Source organism: Drosophila mojavensis, unplaced genomic scaffold (assembly GCF_018153725.1).
Source record: "Drosophila mojavensis isolate 15081-1352.22 unplaced genomic scaffold, ASM1815372v1 contig_36, whole genome shotgun sequence".
Taxonomy (NCBI): Eukaryota; Metazoa; Arthropoda; class Insecta; order Diptera; family Drosophilidae; genus Drosophila; species Drosophila mojavensis.
Genome location: NW_025318858.1, coordinates 13,961,052 through 13,982,800, shown reverse-complemented (window position 1 = coordinate 13,982,800; position 21,749 = coordinate 13,961,052). Strand labels below are relative to the sequence as shown.

Here is a 21,749-nt window from a genome sequence, read left to right as displayed (position 1 = left end):
CATATCATTTATAGTTAATAAAAAAAAATTATATATATATATATATATATATATAACGCGTTAATTATTTGTTCGGCAAACAATATAATATTTCAATTATATTTACAGTCTTTAAAAAACAAATAACTGAGTTAATATTGTAATATACGTAGTATATTAAAGGCACAAGCGAAAATCTCTTTAAACGAAAAATTGCAGCACAGCTTAAATTAATTAAAATATAACCGCTATAAAAGTATATATTTATTACAGAAGAAAAAAAAGTGCTTTATAAAAAGCAAATAAAACGAGTTGAGCAAATTTATATATATTTAAATATCTATGTATGGTAAAGCTACTCCAATGTATATGTAAATTTAAGCAACACATGTAAATGGCAAATCGACAGGAATATTTATAAAATAAACAACAAGAAATAAACTTTAAAGAGTTAAGCGAAAAATGTGTGTGTTTTTCTTTTTTTATTTATTTATTTATTTTTATGTTTATTTTGTTTGGAATGTGCTTGCATTTCATACTAGCCCAAAATACTTAGTTATTTTGAACTACTTACAAAACGGATGGCAGCTGGCTTGATTTGCCCGCGCAGTCCATCAAAATGCCAACGCGGGCGCATAAATTTGAAATATGTATATTCCTAGCCTAGTGCTAAAAAATCAAATTAAAACAAGCAACAAATGCGAAATAAAACCAAAATTCTTTCATTAGGAACGCTTAAGTGCAGTGCAGCACGCAAAAACTAAACATAGCCAAATAAAAAAAAAATAAATAAATAAAAACTGGGCAAAAATGGAAAAAAAGTGGAAAAAAAAGCTCTTCAGGCTGGCAGCTAATAAAAACTCGAGCACTTTCGGTATGTGCGTGGGTGTGTTTGTGTGGGTGTGTGTGGGTATTACGAGTAGTTTTTATTACATTTGTTTCCAGGAATTTTCAAACATGCCAAAACAGCTGCAACCACAACCCACCTTAACCAACTGAGCGGGTTACGTTCAATGTTTTTGTTTACCCGGCGAAGCCAACGCGTTTCTACTGCATTTTCATGGAGTGTGTGAGTGTGTGTGTGTGTATGTGTAGAAAATCATGAGCCATGTATATTGTGTGCAAATATCTGTCAGTTATTTTTTCCCTTCACACACACACACAGACACAGGCGCGCACACATGTGAGTATATACACACATGTAATACATATAAATCTCAAGGTTAAAATGTTGTAAATATGCATCATAAACGCATGCATGGCTTACTAAAGCGATTTTCCAGCAGGGAATAATGGCAATCCGTATAGCTCGTACCCGACTGACCCGCATATAATGTACATTTTAATGATGGCAAACTACAGTGTGGCATTGGGCCTTGTTTCCTGATTGCAGAGCTCAGTAACTGCGAAAGCAACAGCAACCATAACAACAACAACAACAGAAGCAAAAAATTTCTCAAAGAGATCGATTTTTATTTTTGGTTAATGAAAAGTGCAGGTATCAAGCGATTTAAAAAGTGAAAAAGAACAAATTAAGCTCAGATATGTAATTACTAGGAACGAGCCCTGCATTTGAGCGCAGTCTACCAGTTTATTTGCATCACAATTTTATTTCGCATACGTGCTAAATTTATGCATTACATTACAGTTCGTATGACTAATACGATAAATAAACAAATTGTTGATTTTTCTGGGCGAAAGGAAATAGTTTTAAAATAAATAAATGTATATAATAAAAAATAATAATAATAATTTAAAAGTCATGAAATACAAATTTTAAAAATCTTATTTATTTATTATAAAACAAAAACAAAAATTAAATTTTACAAAAAATTACCGTCATTTTTTTCCTTTTTTATTTAGTTTAGTGGAATTTTATAAGGATTAATTTAAATAAAACAAGACTATATTATAGTATACGATTATTTTGGAATTTTAATCACACATAAATTAAATTTTTATTTAATTTTAGCTTTTAAATATTTTTTATTGTTCTGTTTTAACTGGGAAAACTTCGCTTTTTTATTTTATTATAATAATTAACTTATATATATAATTATATATATAATTAAGTTAGTTAAGTTATAAAATATAGTCGTGTGTAATATATTTGTATACTTTTTTTTTAAGTTTTGTTAATTTAACCAAAAAAAGAAAATTATATACATAAACTAATAAGATAAATATAATTAAACAATGTTTCTGACATTTCGAAATCATTTAACACTATTGGAAATTTATCAAATATACCATTTATTTCAGTAAATATCACACATACAACGCTAATAAAATACAATTAAGCATCAGCAACAACCATTTTCAATTAATAATAAACAAAATATCCTTGGGCTTATTGTTAGCCCGTGCGCTTCGCACTGGAATTTCAATTAACAGCTCTAGCCAACAATTATATAACAAATTTAGTGGACAGAACACAGGTTTTGAGATACGCTGCCAGCAGGTCGAAATGAAAGCAAAATTAACATAATTACAAGAAAAGAATGTGCCAAAAACGAAAAACAACAATGCAAAGCAAAGGCGAAATCATGGAATGGCAGCCACCTGGCGACAGCTGCCACTGCCTCTGCCTCTGCCTCTGCCACTGCCACTGCCGCTCTACATACACAATTAACATTACTTAAATACACATTAAGGTTAAAGACGCGGAATTTTTTCATGTTCTGGGGCTATTTTTTTCTTCTTATGCATCATTTTTTTTCTCGTTTCTTCAGTGAGTTTGTTTATCCGAATTTTCGTCCAGTAATATCCGAAGGGGCGAGAGCTATAAAAATTGCGTGACGCAGCAAACAAAAACATTTGAGCACAAAATACGAGAAAGAGGAAGAAAAAACTAAGAATAATGAAAATAAATGGCAAACCGAAGAAGTAATGCCCTTCTAAATATAGGTGTTTAGATTATTTATATTTATTATTATATATATTTTTTTTTAATTTCTTTATCACATATACATTACAAATTAATCATAAAACAATTATTTATTATTATATATTTTACATTATTTATCAAATTTTTAGTTGGGTCTGAAATATATTTTTTTATTTATCAAACTTTTAGTTGGGTCTGAAATATATTTTTTAAGAAAAGAGTCCATAGAGGATTAAATTTATAATATAATAAAAGTGCATAGGTACATAGTAGTGCATAGGCGTAATAAATAATAAAAATTTTAATATAAAATAAGTTGATTTTTCACCAACAACTAGCCATTAGGCGAGTTGATTTTGTTTTTTTTTTTTTTTTTTTTTTAGTATTATTATTTTTTTTATTATTATTATTTTAATGCTCTTCGCTTTGGTCTTCAAAAATTGTTTAAAATATTTCTCAAAATGAGGTCCAAATTGTAGCCATGATTTTGTAAATAAATAATGTATATTAATCATATTAAATTTAATAATTAATTCGTTAAAAATACAAAAACACCTGCAAAGCTGTAGCTATTTAAGCCATCAAAATATAAATATATTTGAAAACCACAAAGAGTCCTTTCTAACTTGTTATACCCTCTACAAGAGTATATATATGGGGAGGGAAAAAAAAACAATACAAAGTGAAAACTGCCAAAACTTGGAAACGAATCGAAAAGCGACGACAACGACAAAGTCGACGACGACGATGATGACGCGTTGCGACGTTTGCGGAAGGGCAATGAAAATAAACACAGTAATTAAGTTAATGAGCATTTTGAGATTTATTATTAATTTTCTGTGTGCGACGGCCCCAACAGCCCCCACAGTCCCCACAGTCTCCCGCACGAAGCGAATCATTTCGAATATTTCGTGGTTATTTATTATAATTGTTGGCGCTTCGTAATCGTTGTTGTTGTTTCTGATTTGCATTTAAAATGCGCAAATTCGCGTTAATTCTCATGAATTTTTTTTTCTGCCTTTGTTGCCCAATAATTGTTTTATATTTGCCAAAAAATACAGGATACACCGCCTTAATTGATATTTAAATGCTTGCAAATTGTTTTAAATGGTTGCCTTCTTGAGTCCTTATATTAGTTTGCGACCGAACTCCGCAAATTGTTTTTTAATTTATGACGGGCCATAAAAAAAAAAACAAATCTGTGTCGAGACACATTAACATTTTGTCATTGTCATTGCCGTGATTATGGCATCATATGAGCCCACAGGCTCGCTCTATGACTCCATGCCCTGCCTGGCCCCATGCCGCCCATTAGGTATTTATTCTCGGGTCGCAGTCGTGCTTACATTTTACGATATCACATTAAAGTTTATAACCCAGGAAAAGGGAGAATGAAAACAGGAACACGACACAACAAAATGCTAAAATGTAAATAAATCGCAATTGCTGGAGCAGACTCGGTAAACGCTTTGTGAGCTATGTCTGAACCATTTAAACTACATTTCGATAGATAGGCAGGTGTTGGGTAAGTGAATGATATCATATATTCGGTTTCATAAATTAGTCATCTTATATTAGTTATAAAATATTAGCATATTGATACTATATAGATATCAGGTCTCCAGAAAATGGAGAAATCTCTTTGCAGTAAGTCAAAGAAGAGACTTTAGTAGAACAAATGTGCAGCAGCAAAAATTCTTGGAGGAGAGTCTGGTATTTTTATAAAAAATATATTTATATGAGAACATTTTTTTACCTAAATCTAGAACATTTAAAAAAAATATTTTAGATATATATATAAAAAAAGACTTATTCTTACTATTCTTGCTTATGGATGCAGACGACAATAGCAGCGTTCGACCTTACAGATTAATGTTCAATAATGCTTGGCGCCAAGAAGGATAGCACATTAAGAGATGGAAGAGGTTAGTTAAAGTAAATTGCAAAATCAATCCGACACAAACAGAATACTGCGGCCTAATGCATTTCTGCTTAAGAAGCCACACTATCATCACAAACATCATAATCAAGTGATTATGTAAACATAATCTTCATGACTCACGAGATGTGGCCTCCCATCTCCAACAAATATACGCCAAGGTTTTCAGCCCCATTTTATCCCACTCAACCGAATCGGTATATTATGCTATATATTATGCTCTAATAATAATGATAATGATCATGATTGGGCAGGGAAAACGATTAACAAAACACGGCAGGTGTAAACAAATTTGAAAAAACTGACCAGAGAACAAACAAGGACGATACACTAATCACCTGTTCAGGCAGATGGATAGGATAGGGCCAGGTGCAATACACTTGCCATAAATTAGCTTCGAGCCCATATAATCAGGCGTAGACTTCGGCCTCTCATCGTGTAAACAAAACTACAATTAATCAAAGATTTCACTTGCGCGACCTGAACTTTATTACACGCAGCTTTGCTTAATTGCATAAATAAAACTCTGCCGTGTGTGAGGGTAGAAAAAAACAAAAACAAAAACAAAAAAATACAAGAAAATACGAAAACTTAATTAGGCCTCGGCCCAGCTGTAAACCGAGTTGGACCCCCCGCAGTTATATAGACTTAAGCTTAAACTCCCCGTGGAACTGGCAAATAAATAATAAAAGCACAAATTGACACACAAATGGGCTCTGCTCAAATGGGTAAATATAGAAAAAGTTCACAATGGACAGGCAGAGACTAGAAAACAAGGAAGTGCAACTAATTCGAACACAAGCGCCGCATAGACACCAAATGTTGTAGGAAAAAGCCATTAGGAGGCAAGGCTAAAGGTTATCGTATTGCCAGAGTGCCACAACTTGGGGTTGGGTATACGCATGTGTGTATGTGTGTGGGTGTGTGCGTGTGTGTGTGGATGTGTTTGAGTAGCCATACTCCTCTCGACGGTCACAAACGCAGGCTTCTATTAATAATCTGCACAGCGGGAAGGCTGAGTTGAAAATATCCACTTATATAAAAGGTCCGTGGTTTGTAATTAAAATGATTATAATTGCTATTGCCGGGATACGTACACTGTGCGAAGCTACTGTACTCAATACTTTTACATGAGCTTTTTTTGTACTAGCATAAATATATTTGAGAAAATTTTTGGGGATGGCTTTCTTGAGTCTTGAACTACCACGCGGTCCATCAAAATAAAAATATGATTTTATATATTAAATTAAATGAAGTTAAGTTAAAATTCGCAACATAGTATTGCTTTTATTTTTCTATAATATTTATCTGAATATATCTATTCAAAATGAAAAAATTTAATTTACAAATTTATTATAATTTATATATTTTATACATATATTGTGTATAAATTGTGTATCAATTATATAATAAAGTATAATAATATATTATAAGTCAAAAACATACTTCATAAATCATTTATAGATACTTAATATAAAGTAATATATTAAATACTTTCATTAATATATTAAATCATGTATTTATGTATAATGTTGTGCATTCATAATAAGAGAAAAAGAAAGTTAAAGAATCATGTAAAATAAATAGAGATCGCAAATAAGTGTTTCATTTACACTGAGACAAACAAAGAGAGCAACCGATTGCATCGGCCCCTCAAAGAGCTCGTTCGCGATCGGACAAAATCTGTTGATGGAGTAAAAATTCTTTTGTATGAGTTGCGTGAGTTGCGTTTGCTGAATATACCGATAGCGATGAGCTTAAAATATAATATAATATCATAGTATATTATTATGTCATATACAGTCGAGTCGAGTATATCGAAAATCGCGATAGATCGAAAAAATTCGATCCCCTTGAAAGAAATTCGTTCTCAATAATTTTAATTTAAATTAATTTTATTAAAAAAACTGATCCCTTTGTCATTTCGAATTTCACTGTATATTAATTCAATATACATATGAAACAAAAGCCTTAGCTGCAATATTTATTTTCTTTAATGTTTATCTCTTTATCTCATAAAGTTATGACATATTTACATTATTTACAGATGAGTTGGCAACTACATTTAAGCAGGCAAATCTGCACAGAAATTTACTAAATATATACCACACTTTTTAGCTTTAGAGAACATAGTAAAAGATGAATTTAATATAGTATATGAAGAATATTTATTTACCGTGCCCCTGTTAACCCTGAATAAAATCTGTAGTAAACCAATCATTCCCATAAAAGAAACAAACAAAAATAATGTTGTGTTTGTAACTGACGGTTTATTGAAACATCGGCGCTCAAATTGTAGTAAGCCATCCAATATAGCAGTAAACAAATATATATATATGCATATAGACACACACACATATATATATATATATACACAGACACGCTTATTTTCAATATTTTCTTTTTTTATGTTTTTCTCTCTGCGCTGGGTCCAACATCACCAAGGAAATGGCAAATATGTGTTTGTTGTTTTGATTGGCAGATGGTTGGACCTATTCAAGATGCGATCAGTTTTTTGTACTTTTTTTTGGGGGATTTCTTGAAATGCCGATGAAAACGACTATGGCACGAGCATTGAGCAATGGGGCTCAATTGCCGCGAGAGTCATTGGGATCGATATTGGAGACCCACTGCACGGGATTCATATATATATTCGATATGGTGCCGCGCAGTGTATCGAAGCCCTGATTGAGTGGCACCGGCTTGGGTCGCTTGCTCACCGACTTCATCCAGTTCTGCCAGGCGCCCTCGGATTTCTGCTTGCGCTGCTTCTCCAGCTGCTCCTTGCTCTGCTGCTTCTGGCGCTCACGCTCGCGATCGCGCTGCTGCTGCTGGGTCTTGACGCGATCCCACTCAGCCAGACGTTTTTTGGCCGCCTCTGGGGTCTCCTTGCGTTGCGCCCGATTATTTCCGCCGCTGCCGGAGGCCAGACTAGCGAAACTCGAGGTGCTCGAGTAGCTGCCGTAGCTGGCGGCGCTTTTAATGCTACCCGTGGCGGCCTTCTTCTGCTGCAGCTCCTTCTGGCGCACCCACTCCTGATAGCGCTCCTTGGCCAGGCGCTGACGCAGTGCGGTCTCAGCGTCGCGCCGCTCGCGCTCCTGCTTGGCCGCCTGCTGCTTCTCCTGCTTCTGGCGCTCCTTGCGCTTCACCCACTCCTGATAGGCCTCCTGGCCATGACGCTCCTTATCCTCATCCAGATTACGAAAGTATGTGGACGAGCCGGAAGACGACGCTGCCGACAAGCTCAGACTAAGCGATGGTATTATATTGCTGCGACTCTCCGACTGCTTCAGCGCTCCGCCATACATGTCGGTCCAGCTGCAGCTGGATACCGAGGAGCAATCGCTCCGGCGCACTGGCGACGACTTCATATTGAAGGTGCGACTGGTCACCTGGCTCTGGTTATCGGTATTATCGTTGTCCGGCGAGTTGCGGCTCTCCATGAGGCGATAAACGGAATTGCTGTCCAACGACCCCAGGCTGAAAGAGTCCTCCTGGGCGACCGGCGGGCAGACTGTGGCGCGGTCAAGCGTGCTGCTCTCGATGGAGCTAAGACTTTGCACATCATCCTCTGGCTGCAGCCCAAGGCTCTCCAAGGAGCCCAGGCTCAATACATCTAGGCGCTCCTGACCGAAAGCACTTGGACTGCAAATAGTCTCGCCATCCAGCGAATCGAGATCGTCAGCCTTGCAATTGTCCTCCTGTGGAGCAGCGGCGTCAGCAGTTGGGGATGGACCGCACTTGACCATCTCGTCGTCGCTGGCCAAGTCCAGACGATAATCACTCAGTGTGCCAGTATCACTCTCCGCCTCAGCGGGATTGGCCTTGACGGAGTCATCGAAGTGACCCTCGAATGAGACCACCGATTCGAGATCGTTTTCCACATTGTTGGCACTATTACGGCCACGAATGCCATCAAAGGTGAAGCAGCTGTCGAGAACATCGTCGTCATCCTTGGATGTCACATAGCGCACAGTGGGCGAGACATAGGAGCGATTGCTATAGCCCTGCACTGTGCCCGAATCGGTGTCCTCGTCACTCAGATCGGACATGGCCATGGTGCTAGTCCCGCGACCAGAAATCACCTGACAATCTACCAATTGGCCCTCGGTGTTGCGACGCGCTACGAAAGCCATGCTTCAATAACGAAAATGTGTTCTGTGGAAGAGCTGAAGGCTTGGGGGTTAGTAAAATGATTTTTTTTTTTAAATGTGCTTTATGTTGTTTATGTCTATGTTTGTTGATTGTTTCCAGTCATTTGTGTTAGCCCGCACAGCTGTGGACTGAATAAGCGAGCAATGCCTGCTGTCGGACGAAAACGTTAAACGTGCAACGGTTGCTTTGTAAAACAAATTCTCAACTCAATTTTGAATACGAAAACTTAATATTGAATGAATAAAAAATATATATATGCATAGAAACTGGGCTTTTGATTTATAAATTTATTTGATAAACATATTTAATAAACTATTTTAATGAATGAATATTTCTTTTTCTTATGTTGTAATATGCACAAAATAATTTTAAATAATATACAAAATACTATATATATATTATGATTATTTATTAATATCTAGTATTATTTCATATTTGTATAAAAATATTATGAAGTTGACTACTGTATTTTTCTTTTTTATTTATTTTATTTTTATTCATTTTGTACATATAAATTTGCTTTAAGCATTTAGTCGTAGATTATGGAATATTCATATTAAATTAAGTTTGTAAATATATTTACTCATTTGAAACAAGCTCACAGTTTAGTTGTTCTTCAGCTAAAACCAACTTTAAATTGAGTTATTTGATTTTCAACGTTACTTCTGTTATATTAAGAGCAACTTCATTCGGTTTTCATGTACTACGCTATTTATTGCCTAATTTGTGATATTCCGAAAACTAATAATAATATATAATGCATATGTTTGTAATGACAAAAATAATAAAATTTTTGGAATAGTTATATTTTTGGTTACTGTTAGTTTCTTTTTTTTCATTAGTATTTCAATAAATTTATTTATTTTTTTTTTTTACTTATTTATTTATTTTATTTTTTTTTTATTTTATTTTTTTTTTTTGTATTTTTGGTTAATTTTATTGAGTTGTTAAGTTTAAGTTAAATTAAAATAAATAAATAAATAAAGTAATTCATGTGTAAAAACTGCAAGAATTATAAATGTATTGCAAATATTTGTGCATTCACCAAAAAAAAATCAATCATACATTTTGTTCAGTGTATTTGTTACACCAGACAACACACAAAACGTGGCCCAATTCGCTCTATGAAGCAAAATGAAAACATTTTAACTAATGACAAACAATTACTTAAACAACGAGTCGAACGAGTGGCCCAGCACACGACGACAGCGAAAGGTAATTAAAACTACTCCACATACAGATACACACCTACATACCACACACGATACGTGTGTGTTAGTATTTGTGGGTGTTCAAGCGAAAAGTTGCCGACTCAAAAATCGTTTGTCGTCTGCGAATGGCTGCTGTTGTTTGCAGGCTGTCTGTTACCTGGCACAGTTAATGAGTAGCGTTTTCATTTTTAATGAGACTCACCCACCCACCCACACACACACACACACACATACACATGAGGAGCGACTGGAGGTGTAATAAAAAGCTTATCGCTGCCCTCTTAGAGGCGCCCGTGTGCGACGTTTGATAGACATAATTAAATGATTTTTTATGTGCTTAATTGCTGTATCTTGCGCCGACATCGGCCTTATTAAAACAAAAAACAATTAAGTGGCCCTTTTCTACGACCTGCAAATGACTTGTCAAATGAGCGACAGGCGCTGGCGCTTCGGATTTTCCGGATTCATGATAAGGATAACGATAACATACATGTCATGTGTGCCAGAGTTTTTTTGGAACTAGGCTGGGCTGCCAAAAGGGATGAGCTGACTGGATAGACTTTAAATTGGGTGTGGGTAGTAACTACTATATCTTATATTTTTTGAAGAGAACAGATTATTAAAAAAAAAAAAAATTTATTCTCAGTAAATAAAATTACTAAAAAAGACAATTGACCGCATTAGTTAAAACTATCTAGAATTAATGATTTTTTGTTTTTTCTTGTTTTTAATATTCATTATCACTTTATTATACCATTATTATTATACCATGAAATACTCATGAGGATGATATAAACGATCCTAAGGGATATTCTAATCGAAAATGATGTGCAGTATGTTCGCTATCACAAAATTGAGCTTCCATATGCGAAATCTGGGCGGACAAGCATATTGTTGAATATGTCATCTGTAGTAATGCGATATGTATCGATAAGAGTGTTCCCCAAGTAAAAATAAACCCTTGTTGTGAAAGCGAATCAGAAAAAAATAATGTTAAATAAAACACTTTAACATTATACATGGAAAACATCAAATATTCATTTAATTAATCACGCTTCCTTGAAATAAAAAATTAAATCGCATTTTGCTACTCTAGACTTCAAAATTTTCTTTAAAAAATAATAAATAAAAATAAATAAATAATGTTAATCCAAAAGGCCCTAGATCTACGTCTAAAACTGCATGACTTTCTTAACGTTTTGATATTCATAGCCAAATGAACGATAAACTATAGGGATGAAACTACATTGAGTTATTTTATATATTTTTATGTAATATGCGCAGAACCAATTTATGGGCTTCGTAAGCAGCCATATCTGTCTTGAACACATTTGTCTAAGCTTTATGACCTGAATATTTACGCACTTTTGGAGAGTATCTACAAAAAATATGGGCATTTATATAATTTAAACATCCTTACATCATAATCGTATGTAATGTTAAAAAAAAGCTCATAGAACATAATTTTAAATAAAATAAATATGAGCTTAAATAACTATAAAATTTTGCTGAAATACAAATCATATTATTTGATAAAAAAAAAAAACTTCATATTTATTTATTCATAATAAATTAGTATTTTAAAAATCCTTTAGCAGTCATGCATGCAAATAAAATTTTTATACGAATAAATGAAGAACCATAATTGATTTTGCCAAAAATCTCTAATAAGCGTTTTCCCTTCTGCAAAATTTGAGTTACTTCGGTTTGTAATTCTCCAACATAAGCGTAAATGATGTGCCATAAAGAGATTATTAATTACGCTCAACAAATAGTTTATATTAAATATTAAAATATGTATAAAATTCTTATTTAAGCCACAAATTTATTTGTAATTATGAATAAATGTAAAATATTTATATATAAGCCAATAAATTCTTCAAAAAGCCTTTGTTTTCTAATGCTTGTTTGCAATTTAAGCAGATGTGTAATAAATATTCGCTATTTATACATATTTTATAGACAACAATAAATAATATATAAATTAGTGCCATTTTACACAGAAATTCAGCATACGCAACAGGTCGCACTCAATTAGTTGAAATTCCTAAGAGGAAACACTTAAAATAATTAAAACAAAATGCGGTCATGCACACTTTAGCCATAATTATAAACTAAATATTCATTGAACTACAATTGACGATAAAAATGGAATACTTTACTTGGGAAACTCTTCACATTTCAGCTTTAAGCATTTCTAAATTGAATCGAGTACAGGCCCTGGGAACGTGCGCAGCTGCTCGAACTCCATGGCTATGGAGTGTGAGTTATAAATTTAAAAGTGGCAACAAGAGCTGAATGCAGGCTAAAATTAATTATTGAGGCAACAAGGACTATGACACACTATGGCTTGAAAGCACTCGAAACTAGAAACCAGAAAAGGAACTAAATCAATAAGAGACAGGAATTGAAATTAAAGTGAAATAGAATTCAGAAATTAAATTTTAGTAATTTAACTAATGCAATGGGATTGTTGGCCATGTTGTGTGTGCTCTCCCACTGGTTGGCCTATAAAGTAAATACAATAAGCCATTAAAAATCAAGTAAAACAAACAGCCAGCTGGGGCCAACAGGTTGTTAGTTTTGGGCATCGATTACATATTTTACGCACGCACTCAAATCACTTTTCATTTTTATTTTCATTTTAATTTTCAGTTTCATTTTGTTTTTGCTCTTGTTTTTTAATTATAATTTCATTTAAGCATTTGTTGTTTTTGTTTCGAGTATTGGTATAGCCATTGATTATTATTATTATTATTGCCGTTATGTCGCCCGTTGCGTTTAATTAAAAACGTGACAATTTTACCTGTGGCCAATGCAATACATATTTCATCACGCATACGCCATGTGCGTCGCTCCACAGCGTATCTGCGGTCGCGTCACAGGTTTCCCGTTTTTTTCTTTTTAAATAATTCAAAGCCTATTTACATTGTGTGCATCTCGTTTGCATTACAATTCACCTGCGCTGTCTGCTTATTTAATTAACTTTTTTACCATGCGGCTCAATCATATTAAATCACTGAGCTGTTGGCATGCCATGGCAGCAAGGATTATCTAATGTGGACGAATGTCAGTTCATGTCATTTTAAACTGCTAATTCTCGTCGTGGTAATTTGGAAAACAATTAAAATTATTTAATAAATAGTCAGTCCGAGAGTAAAAAAATTCAGATAATTATATTTTTCGTTTTGCCCCTATGATTAAACCATATAATATCATGTTATTCTTGATGTGCAAATCAGTAAGCATCTACCTATGACATGATGAACCAAGCTTTTAAATTGCAGGCATTGGTCTAGTTAGTGTTCAAAGTATAATATACATTAGATACTATATTTTAATATTTTAAAAAACTATCAGCCGACTAACCTATTTTCTTATGGTACGGCCATACCCCAACAAATTATAAACCCCTATTTTGAGCTATACAAGAATTCCGATTCTGTAAATACAATACAATGCAGAACGTCAAAAGAGAGTTTACTTTCCATTTCTGTATTGTGAATCCCATGTTCATGTTTGCACAATACTATTATAGTATTTCACCTGACAACACTGAGGAATCAGCATTGTGCTTACTTTTGTCTCTCTATGGATCTCTGTGTGCCCGAAAATTGCAACCTGTATCTTGATGAATTAGCTCATACTTTAAAATGAATAAAAACAGCTGCCGAAAATCAGCTTATTTAATTGAAACGTATAAAGGCAGTAGCTGAAGGAATATGTCACGGTTAAAGCCGTAACGTCGATTTTGATATATTAACATAGCGAAATTTTCCTTACGGAACACATTGAACGACACAGGGCACGCACACCACCCAGAAATCAAATTTAGAAGCACACCAATTAGAGACAATGTACAACACAATCGCAATAACTCTTACAAGCACTTGGAATCACTCAGCAAATCGGGTACAGTACGAGCTGAAGCCGAGAGGCAGCTCTTTCGCAATTCTCTGCTTGCATTCGATAATATCCACACGGTCACTTATACATGTATATATTATCAACTTTATATTAGACTCACCGTAAATTGTGGTAATTGTCGTCGACTCCTATTGCAATGGCTCAATGGTTGTGTACAGACGTTTGCGTTTTATATATATATATTTGTTGGGAATGAAAATGTAAGCAAATAGGTGTGAATGTCAGCTGATTGAACAGCATGGGCTACTTGGTAAGCCATGTACATTTATATTTCTAGATTGACAATTGCTTATAGAGTTCCTAGATATAATTTCATGTAACATTCTCTTGCCTTGGGTAATCGATGCGCTGCTAATTTGATTCAAGAATTTTAAGCATTTGACTACTTCGGGTAGCCCACAGTTAATTAAGCAATCAAACTTCAAGTACAAGAGTCGTGACAGACTTCTTGAAGAGTCATTCAATCAGCATGCCTCATCTCACAGACCGCAACCACAAAAATCTCTGCGCATTGGCACCTCAGCGAGAAACGAACTGGAGTCAGACAACTTCACTTCAGTCAGGCCACAAACAAATCAGTTAAGTGCCTCTTTCCAAAATAAAAAATAAAAAAGAAGAAGGAAGGAAGAACAAGATGAAGCAGGGAGACGCGACAACTTTGGCCAAGGTAAGTCAATTTACCTAATTGACTTATGGCCAAGCAAAAACTTTGACAGTTGCAGCTTGTTTCTGCGTGAAGATTTAAATTTGGTAGCAGATGATGCCGTGCGAACGAGCAGAGAGAACAGATAAATTCACAGATACAGCTACAGTTGAAGAAAGAGATTCAGAAATAGATATAGCGACTGATGGAACTTTTTCAAGCCAGAAATTAAGTTAATCCCTTGAGTGAATGAGAGGCATTGTTCATCATCATCCAATTTAATTACAAATATTGCATTAATTCAACCTCTTTTAATGTAATGCTATGATCTTTTTCACGAAAATTGTTGAGAGCATAAGAGTGAATGAGCAAAGATACAGACTCAGATATAGATCCAAATTAAGTAACTCATAACTAATTAAGTAAAACACAAAAATGAGAGTATAAATACACTGCCACAACAATAACAACAATATCAAACATTTATATGTTTGAATAATTTATTTAATTAGAAATCTACAAATTTTGTATACTCCTTTTATTGGAATGATTTTACAAAATAAAAATAAAATTAATTTGAATAGGCTTAAAATCCATTGTTTTTTAAATGAAAGCATAAAGCATCTTAGTGTTTAGTTTTTATTAAATATATATGCTGCTCGTAAAATAAATAAATATATATAATTTTACACCAAGAGTGAAGAGTCTTTGCTCTCAATATTTTCATTTCAACTATTGCCAGCAACCACACATTATGTCAAATCAAAGCCGAAACAATTCCAAATAAATATGATTATTATTATGCTCGGCACGCCGTGCTCAGCCAAAAAACTCAATCATAATGGTAATAAAACTGTAATAGAATCGCTGTCAAAAGCGTTATGAACTTTTAATGGTTCAACAAACCTGCAGCCACTAAAACTTTAAAGCGGCAGCAAACTGAACAGAGGCAACAACAACAGCGACGACAGCGACGACAACGACAACAACAACGACAGCAACGACAACAACTTTGCAGAGCTTGTTAAATAAACTTGTTTTTGAGCCAATGTCGCTCACATGTTTGTTGCACATTTCCGCTTACGTGAATATATTAATTACCAAAATTTCATAGCCTAAACAAGAAGGCGACAGACAGAGAGAGAAAGAAAGAGAAAGGGAGAGAAAAGGAGTCAGATGAGAGACAGATCTAGTCGGCAATTCAATTAGTGGGCTACTTGCATTTATCCCATTTTAATGCTGCATACTTCCACACACACACGCACATACATCTACAGTCAGGCTGTCGTCATGGCAACGAGTCGAGCAGGACTCGAAGGACTCGTAGGACTTGAATGAACTCGTGACTTATGCACTGACGCAACCAATTATGGCTTGGGGGCAAACTGTAACTGCAACCGTCTCGCCCGCTATCTTTACTGCACGAACACATTTGAGTACCTAAATCTATATAGCTATGCGTGTTTGGGTAGCTTACGCTACTTCCATTTTCGTCTGCATCTAAACCTATTTTTGGTTTCAGCGCTGCTCAAAAACTATGTCAAATGGAATTTATGCCATGCGCCCCGAAGGCAAGGCAATGAAAATACACACGCACACACATACACACACGCACGCACACACATTCACACTCACTAGCTCACTCACACACACACGTGCTCCACAGACCATTTGGCTTCACACGTGCTGTCTATATGCTGTCTCTTTTGCTCCTCCGCAACTGCTCTGATTGACTTTCCGTTGCATACTTTATGGCGTCGGCAGCATTGAGACGCGCCCGTTGACGGCTATATTTCATCAGCGACTGTTTTTGCAAAAGTTTCTTAATTAAATATGACAGATTAGCGAACCGAGATTTTTGGCCAACTAATTGAATTTGCCAAGTTAACGCGGCGTCTGATGCAGAAAGAGAGCGGAGAGGGAGTCCGAGAGAAATTTCGCTAAGACTTGTTGCTAAGATGCAAACTTCTCAGTGTAGCTTTAACATACCTTGGCTAAAACTAAGAAAAGAGCAATGGCATATGCTATAAGGTGCATAACACATAAAATCCGAAACCCATTGGTTCGACATTGTGAGTAACATTTTAGCGAACCTTGAAAAGATGTTTGTGAAAAGATTCATATTTGATATGTGATGATGTAAAAGTATGTTGATTGGATAACTGCTACTTACAGGAACTGCATATTATTTTCCATAATACTCGCCCACGAAGTGAACGTCGTATATTGGTTTTGTGCAATATCTGGATGTGTGTCTGCTTATCAGTCTATTGGAGCTGAAGCTTTGAAATTCGTATAATAATGTGAATCCGTTTTTGATATACTACTTCGCCGAATGTACACTAGAATCTGGTTATAACGACACTTAAGGGACCGTCGTTTAAAAAAACTATGTAAAACTATTAATATTATTTATAAATTATTAATATGAGTTATATATAAATATATATTGTATATAAAATAATTTTTTTTTTATTTAAATTGTTTATATTATTTATATGCACTTTAATATTCATATTTACTCAACTCTTAAGCTTTATATGACAAGCTAATTAATGCAGCTTCACTACAGTCGATTCCTGTAGCACACATTAATATGGCTATGAATATTTCATTTGCATTTCATCTCCAGCTGCTCTCACTCTCTTCACATAGCTCGCCTTTAATCTTTGCAGCTTAAATGCCCACACTCAGCTGACGCTCTCATCGCTTTTTTAATACATTTAATTTATAATATCCAAAGAGCTTCTCATTAGACTGGCCGTCTCCCCTGTGGTTGCAGCTGCCACACAAGCCAAAGGCCAGACAACAAGGAGTTTGACGAGTGGTTGGGTTGGACAGCCCACACCAGCCACGCCCACGCACGCTTCCGTTTAGTAAACACTTTGAACAAACTGCTAACAAACATGCTGGATTCTATTTGCATGCCCTCGAATGTATCTGCAATCCGTGCAGCATTGCTGTAAGTCCGTGCTTTAAAAAGAAAAAATAAATGTTGCTGAAATAAAACTGATTTCATTACCTTGATTAGTTGGTCTCTTCAAGTCTGCCCCGAGTGGCTCTGTGTGTGCATAAGTCTGCCGGGCTCTCTCACTCTCTCTCTCCCTTACTCTTTATCTGTTCGTCTGCCTCTCTGTCAGTTTGTTTGCCTGGCTTTTTGCAGCGTTTCATTTTTTTCTACTCATTTGAAAATCCGCCACTGCGCTTATGACAGCAACAAAGCCAACAGGAAAGGGGCTGGCAGAGGGGTTGGCCATCTTTTGGCCTGCGCTGTTTTGGGTTCAATGCAAGCATTAACCTCATTAGCGTGCAGCTCTGAATGGAGCGAACTCACAAAAAATATACATATTTAGTACATTTACTTAAATGGGGATTTGTTTAACTACGCAAAGCGTACGCCAGCTGTGCAGTTGTTCATTCTGATTCAAATGAATTAAGTTTAATTGCCTTTGGCTAATTTTATTTATTTTCAATAGAGTTTCATATTTAAAATGGGATTTTCATTTATTTGATAAGCTTCTTATTAAATGTGTGCATTCCTGCTTATCATATTAAATTACAATGTGTCAAAGTGTCAAAGGTCAACATATCTAATAGTAATTATTATTGGAAGTGAAGAGCTAATTTTATTAATAGTCAATTTTGTAAAAGATACATAGATGCAAATAAAGGGGCATTTTATTTAAAGTAATTATATTAAATTTTTATTTTTATTTTTATTTATTTTTATTTATATTTTTAATTTGATGTGGAGAACTTGGAAACTTTATTTGCAAATAATTAATAAATAAAAATATTTAAAAAATAATAGTAAGAAATAAATAATAGTTGTATTACTAAACTAACAATAAGAGTAAGAATTAATAATTGTTCTTATTAATTAATAATTATAATAATATAGTTATATATATATACTAGAAAACCCGGCAAGCGTTGCTTTGCCTCCAGCGAATGTTTATGTGCCATGGGGTACTCATCCCAGATAATAATTTTACACAGTTTCAGGAATTTTATATATAAGTTATTAATCTTATGATTAGTGTAGTACCATAATTCTTTTTTATTATTTATTTATTTAAAAGAGGAAGCTCTGTGGCATACTAAATTAAGTCTATGGAACTGTTACCTATATGAATTATATGAAATATTATACTAAAACTTAAACTTGACATACCATATAGAAATAGACGTAAATTTACCTTGAAGAAAAAGATATTATAAATATGGATGTATAAGGCAATCACTATAATTAATTGAGAAATAATTATCATATTAAATTATTGTGGATAGACAGCCAGGATACTGCCAGCTGAGTGGCATCCTAGTAAGACGCTGACGACCTGACGCCCTCAAGTCGATAGCAAGAAATTTACCCAGCGTCGAACCATTGAGAATAGGAACATAATCCACATAGACGTTTCACGGCAACGCAGGACAGTAGTAGTAGTACAGTAGTATTCCCCACCAGTGTGCATAAGTCTAATATAGCCTACACCGTGAAAGAGAAGAGGAAGCATAATGCGCTCTAGCTCACACAGTTGTTGGATTCAGGATTCGCCTAAATAGAGTTCGAAAGATTGCACACTTGCATGCATAACAGATGTGCACAGATGTACACACACATACACACACACAAATGCGCATATAAATAAGCCCATGTCTTACTGCAAACTGTATGCAACGACTACGATTAAACAGGCCCATGGACTGCGCAAGAGATAATTATTATTTAATAATATTGACTAGTTTGCATCAATATTTAATTTGTTAATGAAAGATTCAATTTGTTAAGAGAACCTGTTAATGGTATGAAAATGTGTGCATTCACTAATATACAAGTCTCTAGTGGCTGAAATATAATTTTGTTAGTGTATACGATAATGCTAGAAACACAAATCCCTGATAAATGTTTTATTTTTTAGCTGGTACGGGATAGAGTAATTATAATTTAAATACATATTAATCAAATTAAAAATTGAAAATTTAAATAAATATTAATCATATAATAAATTAAAAATTAAAATTTGTATATTTAAAATTTTTATTTTTTTTTTTTAGTTTTTGATCTATTGATTTAAGTGAACCATTTAAAACATAAGTAGAACTATTTTTAAATTTAAATGTAATCACAAAAAGAAAACTTTTAGAATCTATTATCTCTGGCAAAACTCTAAAGATAATAAGAATTTTTTTTAATGAATTATATAAAACTTTACAAATAAAATATTATAGGACAATTAGTAACAAGCACTCTCATTCTCATTTCTACTAATTAAGTGATAGCAACTTCAAAGTTTATTTGAGAATGAAATAAGCGTAACAACTAGCCATCTAATTTCCATACATTATTCTTGTCGTCACTGACTCTCTCTGTGTCTCTCTCGCTCTCTCTCTTTGTCTCTCTCTCTCTCTCTCTCTCTCTCTCTCTCTCTCTCTCTCTCTCTCTCTCTCTCTCTCTCACTCTATCTATCAGTCTCACTCTGTTTAACATTCCATTACAATGGCCAACTAATAAGTTTGCTCTAATTTGCCTCCACTTGGGCAGTATGGCACACAATCTATTGAGGGCACTTTTTAGCACTTGGCCAACTGGGCCTCCTGCCGTTCCAAGAGAACTGGCTGCCAACTGCCAGCAAAAACTTAATTAAGCATAATAGAGCCCAGTTCTCGTTCCTTACACAGCATGCACCGCATGCAACAGTATTTTCTTTGCTTCGTTTTACATTCGTTCTGCTTTGCCTTTTTTCCTTTTGCATTTTTTTCCAGCCAGCTGTAAGTAGCTGTTGGTAATTTGCGCTTAGCCACACTTACAGACCAACACGCCGCGGCTAAAATAGAGAGAGATATAGAGAGGGCGAAAGATGGAGAGAGAGCGAGGCAGACCCAGCTCTAGATGCTGCACATTTTAATTGCATTTCCGCTATTTTTGATGCCCTTTGAATTTATAATGTGAACTCTGCTTGGTGGCACGTCCTGAGAAATATAATTCAATTAATTACAAAGACGACAGGTGCAAGCAGGCTAACACTTAATATTAATCATACGCAGCGTGCAAAAAAAAATTGTATAAAAAAAAAAAAAAAAAAAAAAAAAAAAAAAAATCAGCAGAGACCTGCTCGAGCACCGTTTGTATCTAATAAACATGTTTATTTCATTAGCGCGGACATTTCGAATGTAACACGCAAAAAAGCAAAGCAAAAACCCAGGAAAAAATATAAGATAGAACGAAATGTTTTGGGTACTCCCCGAGGACATCATTTGCCATGCCGATTGCCACGCGTTCGACATGAAAAATGCGTTCGCGAAAAGTTAGCTGACTACACGCTCGTGCTGCTCATCTTTATGATTGGGATTTGCGGGCACTAATGTGCCATTGCCTGCCCCACGTTTTCATTTTATATATGTATATGTATGTCTCTTTTTTTTTGCCTAGTAATACCTAGCTGCCACTAGAGGCCTCTGAGTTGCTGAACCTGCTGATGTTGCTGCTGCTGCTTCCTACATGCTGTCGACAATATTACAAATAAATTGAGCGTGAAAGATACATTTCAACAACATGCCCACATGACGGCAATGATTTGCTACTTTTTATGTGTATCTGCCACGTGCAGCATGGGCAGTCAGGAGGCCTCTTAACCTGCCCTTAACCTCCAAGTCAACTTTAAAATATTTTGAAAATTTGCATCAAGTCAAGCAGCAATGATTTGGTTTAAATCAATTAATTAGCTGTTTTATAAATATTAAAATTGTTCTTTCTTTTTATGTATAAATATTTCAAGAACGATTAATTAGCAGTTTAACAAATATATTTATAATCTATAAGCTAAAAAACATAACATACTTTAAAATATTTTGTAAATTCACAAGTCAAGCTAAATAATTAGCAGTTTAATATCAAGTGATATGCATATTACATACATACATTCATCTTCTTGAGCAGCTAGTTCTAAGCAGCTTGCAGTAGAATCTCTTTAAAGCTTGAAGCAGCTGCATCAAGGCTATTATCAG

General features: G+C 34.6%; 1 protein-coding gene across 1 annotated transcript; it reads right to left on the bottom strand.

Moving 5' to 3' along the window:
* Window positions 1–7,055: 7,055 nt before the first annotated feature.
* Window positions 7,056–14,345, bottom strand: LOC6576762. Its single transcript, XM_002002712.4, has 2 exons — window positions 14,199–14,345; window positions 7,056–8,974 (listed from the first exon to the last, which is right to left on the bottom strand). The coding sequence occupies exon 2, from the start codon at window positions 8,939–8,941 to the stop codon at window positions 7,394–7,396; it is 1,548 nt and encodes a 515-aa protein (XP_002002748.1). The 5' UTR covers window positions 8,942–8,974; window positions 14,199–14,345; the 3' UTR covers window positions 7,056–7,393.
* Window positions 14,346–21,749: the final 7,404 nt, after the last annotated feature.